This window comes from Salminus brasiliensis, chromosome 1 (genome assembly GCF_030463535.1).
Source record: "Salminus brasiliensis chromosome 1, fSalBra1.hap2, whole genome shotgun sequence".
Classification (NCBI taxonomy): domain Eukaryota; kingdom Metazoa; phylum Chordata; class Actinopteri; order Characiformes; family Bryconidae; genus Salminus; species Salminus brasiliensis.
Window position 1 is genome coordinate 19869440 of NC_132878.1, and position 11231 is coordinate 19880670.

Genomic DNA, 11231 nt, shown 5'->3' on the forward strand with positions numbered 1-11231 from the left:
CTGCACGGCTCTGCTCCGCCGAGTGCACATCCCTCCGTGCAATGGGAAAGAAGTCAGTCAGTCAGTGAGTGCGCGCGCGCACACACACTTGCATGCACGCGCTTCCCTGTGTGTGTGTGTGTGTGTAAACGGGGCTGATAATGGTGGGCGCTGAGGCTGCGTGCAGTGCGCGCGCGCCTGCTCGCTCGCTCGCTCGGTTGAGGAATAGAGCTGCTTGCAAACATGCACGCGTGCACGAGGTTAAAACACTCGCAGTGTCGCGCCCATCCTTCAGTGAAGATCTTGGACTGTGTGTTTGTATTTTTATTTTTATTTTTTAGACCCCCTTTCATTTTTTTAATTATTAAATGCGGAATCCCCCCCTTTTCCATGGTCACCGCCAGGTCTGTGTGTCTCTCATCCGCAGCTCCAGAGCGGCTGCGGCGACACCTGCTGGTGGGCGTTGGGTTCAGACCGGCGCTGGTGGACAGCGCGCGCTAGATTCATCGTGTAAATTGATTCGATTTCGATTCAGTTCGGTGTGAACGCGCTGATCGATTCACGTGCAGAATTCCTGCTCAAGCTGTAGGAAAATCCAGCTCAAGTCTGCCATCTTTACAGGCATGCAATCAACCTCAGGGTCTAAACTATTTAGTCGTTTAGTGGCACATTTAATAACTGCGTTATTAATAACTGCGTTATTAAATGTGTTATTGTATGTTTTTATTTATCACTGATGGTGGATTAGCTAACCACCTAAAATTAGACAGCTAAACTAGACAGCCATGTTTACTCTACCCTGCCCAACAGTCCATTAGCAGTTCCACTAAAGCGGCAACACGACCTGTGCTGTGCAGCCTGTCTGGCTTGACTTTGGACTAATTACACTAATGCTGCATAGACAGATAGATGTGACTTGTGACCAGGCTTAGGCTTAGGCTTAGGCTTAGGCCTCAAATGTAAACACTCAAAAATATGGACAAAACCCATCTGTACGTTAACGCTAGCCCTGCTACGAGAGATGCTATGAGATTCTAGCAGTGTATTAGAGTTAAGCTAAAGGCAAACACTTATTCTTACTTATATACTTACTTATAACATTTATTCATTCTGTTCTCGATTAAACGGTAAATACACCCGAACATGTATTTTACAGTGCAACATTTTATGGTACAGTCTCTATGTCTATCTGCAATCTGCTCAGATTACCGTCACATTCACTGTCAGCACCATATATATGAATTCCAGAAGCCCCAGACTGAGGTTTTCTGTCAGAATTTGGTCCCACCAATTGGTTGTTTCTTCCGTCTGTTAGCTGTGTTGGTGCTTAATCTGACATGTCCTTCACCTCTGCTGGTAAAGTCAGAGCCAGTGAGGGAGCGCTTTTAGCTGAATTCACCTAGATACCACTGAGAGAAAAATCCTGATTGGACAATTTTCTGTGGAGCGCTTCACATACAGTATATAACCCTTTTGGTGCCAAAGAAATTAAAAAGATAAAAGAAAAAGATAAGATATGTAATACTTTAATCATATAAAATGTTACTTACTACTGGAGTAAATTACATATATTTACAAAGCCACATCTTAATATCATATATAATAATAATAATAATAATAATAATAATAATAATAATATCATAATATTATGACCACCTACCTAATAGTGCAAATAACCACCCTAGGCTTTGATGGTTCTAGCAAGACATCGTGGCATGGACTGCATTAGGTGACAGGGAGGTGTTCATTATCGAGGTTAACTGTCTCTAGAACATCTCACAACGTTAGCAGTTTCTGAGATTCTCTGAGACATCTCATCGCCTGGTATCCTATTATCATGCCCTTTTGGACATCGGTCAAATCGTGTCCTTTGCCCATGACAGTCATTTTGCACTCTGCTACAACTGACTGGTGTGCTTGCTTATTTATACATACAGCACAGCACCCCTGTCATGTGACATCTGTGATGTCCCGAGCTGAATTAATTCCCAAACAGGGGTGGTCATAATATTCTGATTTACTGTGACTGTGGGCAAAGGGTGGTGGCATCTCAGAAACTCGGAAAGTTTGTGGGATGTTCTAAAGCTGTATTGAAGGGGTGCGGAGTATCCAGTTTCGAGCACACATTTCACTGAATACGCCATGACGCTGAGGTGTGTTCCATATTTTACCAATACAGGGTTGTAGTGCAGTGCAGTGACAGAAATAGGCAAAAGCACCATATACAGAAACAATGGACAGACAGTAAATACACTTAAAATGAACGTGGAAAATCCACCTGTGATGGAACCTACCGTGGACACTGCGTATCTGTGATTGGGAAATAAAATATAATAGTAACACAATAGCAAGAATCACATTGTGGTTATATTATTATATTCGGGCACCTCGGGAGATTTAAGTTCTTAACTTTTACCAAGGTCTCAGACTTTAATTACAGTATATGTAAAAATGTTGTGGACATCCCTTCTAATGAATGCATTCAGCTACTTTAACTTGCACCCATTGCTAATACAGATGTGCAAATGCACACACACAGCTTGTCTAGTCCTGTTAAGGAGGAGTGTTGACAATAGAATAGGACTCTCTTGAGCAGATGACTCTATTGCCACTGTGTCTAATGCCAGACGTGGGCTAGAGGGGTATAAAGCCCCTCAGCAGTGAGCTGCGGTTCAGTGGAAGAACTGTGCTCTCTGGAATGATGGTGGGTGCTCCATCCAATACATTGGGAAAGGTTGGGGAGTTGGGGGTGAAGTGGGGTGGTGATCATTCAACATCCTGACACAGCAATGCTCCAAAATTGAGTAGAAAGTAGAGACAGTAGAGACTAGGAAACCGCCTGTTAGGGCTATGGCTAGCTCACAGTAATAGTTTTTTTTTTTTCACCATATATATGAATTCCAGAAGCCCCAGACTGAGGTTTTCTGTCAGAATTTGGTCCCACCAATTGGTTGTTTCTTCCGTCTGTTAGCTGGGTTGGTGCTTAATCTGACATGTCCTTCACCTCTGCTGGTAAAGTCAGAACCAGTGAGGGAGCGCTTTCAGCTGAATTCACCTAGATACCACTGAGAGAAAAATCCTGATTGGACAATTTTCTGTGGAGCGCTTCACATACAGTATATAACCCTTTTGGTGCCAAAGAAATTAAAAAGATAAAAGAAAAAGATAAGATATGTAATACTTTAATCATATAAAATGTTACTTACTACTGGAGTAAATTACATATATTTACAAAGCCACATCTTAATATCATATATAATAATAATAATAATAATAATAATAATAATAATAATAATATCAATATATAAAGCCCTTCAGCAGTGAGCTGCGGTTCAGTGGAAGAACTGTGCTCTCTGGAATGATGGTGGGTGCTCCATCCAATACATTGGGAAAGGTTGGGGAGTTGGGGGTGAAGTGGGGTGGTGAAACCGCCTGTTAGGGCTATGGCTAGCTCACAGTAATAGTTTTTTTTTTGTTTGTTTTTTTTAAGATACAACGTTTTTGATTGACAGCGATGATATATTGACCTACAGTGTTAAATTATATTTAATAATTAAAAAAATGTTGTACTGTAATACTTTAAGGGCCTTTAAGGGGCGTGGCTTCGGTTCGACAACCGGAAGACGGGTACGGATGAATGCTATGTGAGTAGCTATCAACAGACCTGCATCACGTTAGCAAACATAAGCTAACGGCTATAACTGGCTAACTTCAACTAATCAGGCGTTATTGGACAGGTCTTTATAATGTGCTTAACTTGAACCGCTTTTCTTGTGTTTGTGTGAAATCAAGCCGTGCTAAGGGCAGCAGGTTAGAGAGCTGGCTAGCTGACTAACTGACTGAAGCTCTGAGCGAAGTTGGCGTGAACCCCAAGTCCAGCAGGAGGTAAATAAGGACAACAACGCGGAGCAAGGCACTGTGTGTACGCCTCGACATGCTGAGCGTGTAAAATGCTGTGTCCGCTGTGACAGGCCGTGTCTCATTAGGTGATTGGTGTGTCGCTTCGAGGTAAAAGTGGGTTTGTTTGAAGGCCGCGATGTCCAACACCGAAGCCTCCCCCGGCTCCACTGCTCTGGTGGCGGAGCTCTCGCTGTCGTTCCGGGACGAGCTGACTGCCAGCATCCAGAGCGCGCTCGGGGTGGCCGTGGAAATCGCGGTGGTGGAGGTGACCAAACTGGTGGGCCAGGCGATGAGGGACGTGCGTGACCAGATGCACGAAACCCTCCGGGACAATAAGCGGCTCGAGTCCCGTCTGCGCGCCGCCGAGAGCCAGCTGCGCTCCGTACGCGGCCTCCTGGCGGAGGCGCAGCGTCAAGCCCAGGCGATGGCGGCCGTTGATAACAGCCGTCCCACCGACAGTCTGCTTCAGCCGGCCGTCCACGAGCAGGCCGGCGCCCCTACGGACGTGGGTCTGAGTCCCGAGCGGATTGTCGAGTGCCTGGCGGACGTAGACCGAAAGTATGAAGCGAGCGCATCCCGAGAAGCTGGGGCGAGTGGATACGAGGGGGGTTCCTTCTGCGAGATCAGGGAAGATGGGAGCGTGTGCACTCAGGACCTCAAGCCAGATTTAATAGAGGAGGAGTCCGCTGGGCATCAGGTGGAGGAGGCTACTAAAAGTGAGCCACCAGATGAGCGTTATAACCAAGACCTGCAAGGTAAAAACAGTGTGTAGTCTGCTTGATGCTGCTGATGTTGAGGAGACAAGTTCTGATACAGTGTTGCTGATGGGAACCTGGGCTAGCACGTCTACAGTACCCACTACCCAAATATGTAATATTCATAATGGTGCAGTAAGCCCTGTTGGGGTTAGTTAAGGAGGGTGAGGTACTGTAGTTTTACCACAGGATGACTGTAATGTTAATCACTGGTTTGCACAGGACTGGAAATGTTGTTATAAATGAGAGAAGCATCAGTGTTGCACCAAAGATGTGAGAGTTTAGTACCTATTTGTTTAGTTTAAGAGACGAAACTCTACAGCTACAGCTGCAGAGGCATGTATCCTCTCTGAAGTTTTCCACGTGTGCAGCAGACTTGTATGACCTGGCTGATTTGTGCTGAATGTTGCAGATTTCCCTTACTTTCATTTTGACACAACTAATTGCCCACTTCACTTGAGCTCCTTCATACTTGAGAAAAAACCTGTTAAAATCTCATTTTCCATAGAAAATTCACCAATTCACACAGGATCAATATAGCCTGGGGTTATTATTTATAATCTATATTATCTATACCGACACATATCGTTTCAAGTTTCAAGTTTATTTGTCATCCGCACAACATGTCAGGACATTTATGCATTGAAATGCTTGTGGTGAGGCTCAGGTTTATGCTCTACAGGAGGACAAACTGTATACATACTAAACATATTAAAATAAATATAAAATAAATAAAAAATACAGAATATACAAAGACCGAGGGATCTGTAGAAATGCTTGATATGTACATTTATGAGACAGGTATAGACAGAGAGAGTGGAGCTAAATATAAATATGTATGTTTATGTCTTCCTGTTGTATAAAGTGACTAGTGATGTTGTCCATAGCAGTGATATATATATAGTATTAATAATAAAGTGACCGGTGTTGGTGAAAGGTTCACATCTTGTTCAGGAACCTGATGACTTGTACCGACCGTCCGTAACCCAGTAACCAAAATGGGCCTACAATTACTGAAATACATTGATAATAATTATATTATGCCATCTCACCATGTAAAGCGAATGCGTGTAAAACGCAGAGTTTTCTGTGCTATAGAACATCTTACATGTACCTCTTCTCTGAGAATGCGTTGTAGCCCAAAAGCTTGCCTCAAAGCGATCATCTCAGGCATCGGGTTGCACGCACATTTTTGACCATGGTCCCGAAGCATCCACTGTCCTGAATTATTTTGTGTCGTCCTGTGAAAACACAGACATGTGCAGGACAGGGGGGTACTCCAGGACCAGGATTGGAAATTACTTAAGTCATTTATTTATAAAGGTTTCACATAACGTTTGGTGAGGGAGCATTAGAGTCATTCAGACTAGGGATGCACCGATCCGGCTTTTTCAGTTCCGATACCGATACAAAACTTTGCATATTGGTCGATACCCAATACCAGTCCGATACCATTGTTGAATAAAAAAAAAATGAATACCTCACCATGTGGCAGAGACTTAAGACATCAGGATTGACTTAAACATTACTTTATAAAAAAAGGTAAATGTAAAGGTGCACGTATTTGTCACTGTACAGTGTACACTGCACAGCGAAATGTGTCCTCCGCATTTAACCCATCTGTGGTAGTGAACACACACACACTAGTGAACTAGGGGCAGTGAGCGCACACACACATCCAGAGCGGTGGGCAGCCAACTCCAGCGCCCGGGGAGCAGAGAGGGTAAAGGGCTTTGCTCAAGGGCCCAACAGTGGCAGCTTGCCAAGCCCGGGTATCGAACCCACAACCTTGTTATCAATAGCCCGGTGCTCTAACCGCTAAAAATCTGATCCTAATATCGTATCAGTGCATCCCCAATTCAGACTTCAGACATCTGATTTCTATCACCACCACAGTTGTGATTCTCGATTTATTTTTAAAACAAAGTCACAGTGTTTTACATCGAGACACTCTCAGTCATTTGATTTACCTCCTAAGGACTAACTACTCTGTGTTAAAAAGGAATAAAATTTCCCTTTAAAGGAATGGTTCCTAGCCCGGGTCCTAAAGCACTTTCCCCCTCTAACACACCAGTGCATATTCATAAAGGCAGTCTAAAGGTTAACAAAACAGGCTTGAGGTCGAAAGGTTGCCAGTTCAATCTCCTGGACAGGCAGGGAGTGGATAACCCGGAGAGCAAGCTTACACATTTTGCCTTGTCTTTTCGTTCACAGACATAAAAGAAGACTATCACAGTACACAAGCAAACTCCTCGCATTTTGATCAGGCATGTATTGGGCCAGTGGATGGACCTGGAGTGTCTACAGACCTGCTGGAGGGATCTGCGTTACATGAGGCTGGCACTGTAACACCTGAGGTAGCGGTGAAGGTAGAGAAGACAGAGCAGTGCAGTGGCCCCGAGTCTGGTTCTCTCTCGGAGACAGAGGGGTTTGGTTCAGACTGCCTTTTGCTGGCTCAGTCGAGATTACTGGACGACTGGAGGCCTGAACCACTGCAGCTGCAGAATTGTCAGACAAACTCCTACACCTCCTCTGCTGGCAGTGCTCTGGGTGAGTAATATTGTCATTTGTATTAATGTTTATAACTATATAACGTTTGTTAAATATTATATATGCGTACATAATGCTGGGGGAGCTTTAAAAAGAACTGCACTATAGTGTGGTTATAATTAAACAGCCTCGCAGCACAAAGCAATGCTATAAACTCACAACCACAATGCTAACGGCCACAAACTCTAATCGTGGCAAGGTGAAAGGTGAAAACTTGGTACATGCTTGAACTAACGAAAGTCAGTGGCACTAACAAGAAGCATAATAACAGTCATAGAGGATAGTCTGTATGTTCACAGCACCCAAAGGAATGAATGAACTGGACTCTCTGCTCTAAGATTGCCCAGAATGTTTGACAGTGTTTTTTTTAATGCAGCAGTTTATACAAATAAATAAATTAAGAACTGATCACTTACTGTAAGTATGTTAGTCATGTGTTTTGATAACAATCTCAGACTGTAATGCAGTGTCTGTGTCTCTTGCACGTGCATGCGCTGTGTAAAAGTCTCTGTGTTTCTGAACACAGGCCAGTCTGGTATACAGTGACATGAGTCAAATACAATATAAATGAACTACTCATTGTATCAATATGTACTTATAGAGCTGGGAGTAAAAAAAAAAAAGAAAAAAAAAAGGTAAAGTGCAGATAAACTGATATTAGCAGAGAGCAAGCTGTTAGTAAAGCTCCAGTTATGTTGGGGGGGGTTGTGTTTAGACACTTCAGCCACAGCCCCACTGGTTGATCTGGTCTATCCTGAACACATTCGTTCGCCGCATCCACAGGAAGTAAATAGGTTAGCAAAATGGGGCGAGTTTATTTTAAATCAGGTGTAAACAAAAACCAACAAGAAATTATGGTTTTTGCATTTGTTCTTTGTTGGTTTTCTGAAAACAGAAGTAAGTGCAGTGCAGTTCACATGCAAGGCTAACATAAACAAAGGCAATTCACAAGCCCCTCAAAACATGGGCTATATGTAAGTGCATACCCAGGCACTATGACGGTGATAACCGTGATTTTTCCAGTGCTATACAAAGAGTGTGTGTGTGTGTGTGTGTGTGTGTGTGTGTGCTTAATATCTCTCGTTCTCCATCAGCTGATCCCTCCATCTTCCCAGGAGACATCTCAGACCTGGACTTCCTCACTTCTGCTGCCACCAGCCAGCCAGACCCGTTCCCTTCTCCAACACACTCGCACAGAGATGCCTCCTCTATTTCCAGTCATGCCCCTCATCAGCTTTACCCTGACCTCACTTCGGGACCCTCACAGCATGTCTGCAAGGTCTGTGGCCAGTCCTTCCCTAGGCAGGAGGATCTGCGCAAGCATCGCAGCCTCATGCACCCAAAACCGACCGGCCATCACCACAAGGGCCCCAAGCGCAGCCTGTTTCCCCCAGGCCGCAGCCCCTACCACTGCTCCCAGTGTGGCCGGGACTTCAACCGCATGGAGCACCTGAAGATTCACCAGAGGATACACACCGGCGAGAGACCGTATGTATGCACAGTCTGCAGTGCACGCTTCCGCCACTCATGGGCGCTAACTCGTCATTTCCGCATCCACACGGGGGAGATGCCGTATCAGTGTGGACAGTGCGGGAAAACCTTCCGGAACTGTGGAGGGCTGAAGTTCCATCAGAGGTCACATGCCAGGGGACAAGTGGCCTAACGGACATTTAAGTGTAAAGGTTGAGCGGTTGTGGAGAAGGTCAGGGCAGGGGTCGGCAGCCAGAATGAGAGGAAGAGCTGTTTGGCCATATTGCAACAAAAAAAATCATACCAGTTTGGAGCATTTCTTTGTGCTGTGCATGATTTTCTATTTTTTTAAAGCAGAATTGTAAGCTCTCATTGCAGGCGGCTATGATATTTGCTCTTTATGCGGTTTAAAGTTGAACACACTTTGCAGAGATAAGCCCAAAAACGAACAGTGCTTCAAATACATGCTGCATCTCTTCAGGTTTGTTATGACTAAAGTGTCTTTCCATGCCTGACCTCTCGAAATGCCACAGCGACAGCAGAAGTACTAATGGAAGGTTTAATCCACTGCTATAAAGCATACTTAATCTTGCTCAGCGTTTTAAAGCCATTGCACGTCAGACATTGCACACAGCGCAGCATCGTACATGGAATGTGTCGCAGTGAGAGCGGCGATATAAGTCAAGGTCAGGTTCATTTGGCATTTCACTTGTATAGACTTATTGGAATAAAGTCTTTCAGCATCACTTAGTGAATGTACTGTTTAGAATCTGCTCATTAATTCTTCCCACTCTCACAGTTTTCCAGCTGAAACGGAACGAGATGAATGAAATTGACGGCTGAGGTTACAGACTCTTTAACAGTAATTAGTCTGTTAGAACCTTCATTTGAGATCCAATCTTCTTTACAAGTATGGTGCTTCTATGCAATCACTGAAGGAACCCTTCATAGCACCTTCATTTTTTGGTAAAGGGTGTAGGCTTCTAAGATCTATTATTCAGTAATTACCACAAATTATGTGGTACATGCAAGTAAACTTGTGTAACCTAGACCCCTCGAGAGCGAGAAGTTGTGCACTACGGGCTCACATGCAGTTAAAACCATAAATCCACTAATGTAGTTTCCGTGGTCTTGTTCTGGGTTTAATATGGTGCCATAATGGTGAAATTCGAAAGCTGCCACAGCGAGTTGATGCCGTTCGTTTCCAGCGGTGAGTACACCATCAATACGAACAACAAATTTAAACGTTCAAATGCTACGTAGTGTGTGTCCGAGGTGCGGTGGCCTTTGTTCCAGGACGTTCGGATGCTGCAAGATTCCTTACGCTTGCGCTGCTGCAATATATGTCCAAGTGTTTGTGGACAGCCCTTTTAGTAAATGCACTGGCCAATGACACCATTGTGCAAATGCTCACCCACACAGCTCATCTAGTCGCTGTAGAGAAATACTGCCAATTGAATAGGACTCTGGAGCAAATCAACCTCAACATATTGGCACCATGCCTAATTCCAGGCGTGGGCTAGAGGGATATAACGGACCCCAGCATTGAGCTGTGGAGCAGTAGAACTGTGTTCTCTGGAATGACGGTGAGTGCTCCATGTAGTTCTTTTGAGCTTTTATTGCTGAATCTAATCAAATCCCTACAGTAATACTCCAAAGCCTACGCTGGACAGTATAGACTGATGAATGAGCAAGTGTCCCAATATTATTGTCCATATAGTGTATGACACCAGCAGTGGAAATACATTTTTTGTTTTTACTTTTGTTTGCTTTGTTTACACACAGTAGAAGAGGGCCACATGTGCCAACCCCTAGTTTAGGGGGAAGGCCTTTCTTCGCAGCACTTATATATCTGTTTTTATGTGTGTGTGTGTGTGTGTGTGTGTATATATATATATATATATATATATATATATATATATATATATATATATATATATATATATATACACACACACACACAAATTGAGAGGGTCGGTAAGTTAATTTATGGTTTTAATTTTTATATGTTTGCTTAAATGTCTTACTAAACACATGACATTGGTTGCATGGCTGGACATTTGTGAAATTATTAATTATAATGACACAAACAGTGTCAAATGTCAAAAAATTGCAGATTTGAAGAACTCTTTCTAGTTTCTCTCCTGTTTTACAATGAGGACATTTAAGTGCTAAACAAATGTATTCTGACTTTCTAACACGTTTCAGCCAGGAAAGTGTCGTTGCTCGGACATGCAGCTTTTCCTCTATTATGGTAAGGGGTCAAGCCATGTGACCATCCAGGCATACTGATGACCAGGATGCAGAAATGGTACTGTAGGTCCTTTTACAAAGTGCCTGGTGACAAGAATGTGATTCTGAAGAAAATTATGCTTTCTGTCCAGTGTTTATTTGTCTTATACCAGATCTTAATACAAATGTTCAAACTGAAATGGTTCCAGTATTTTGGTCCAACTGCTTTCACCCTGAGTTCCATGTGGTGCTAATAGAAAAGAGGCTTCAGCTGCCCTCTAGTGGGGTTTGATTACTGTGTTTATCAAGCTGGATACAGATGTCCACAGGTCTTTTTTTGAGACC

General features: G+C 43.7%; 1 protein-coding gene across 1 annotated transcript; it reads left to right on the forward strand.

Moving 5' to 3' along the window:
* The first annotated feature begins 3481 nt into the window (after nucleotides 1-3481).
* On the forward strand, nucleotides 3482-9400 carry LOC140573872 (uncharacterized). The gene is made up of 3 exons (XM_072693481.1): nucleotides 3482-4634; nucleotides 6849-7184; nucleotides 8279-9400. Exons 1-3 carry the CDS (start codon nucleotides 4016-4018, stop codon nucleotides 8845-8847), a joined length of 1524 nt encoding a protein of 507 aa, XP_072549582.1. The 5' UTR covers nucleotides 3482-4015; the 3' UTR covers nucleotides 8848-9400.
* Nucleotides 9401-11231: the final 1831 nt, after the last annotated feature.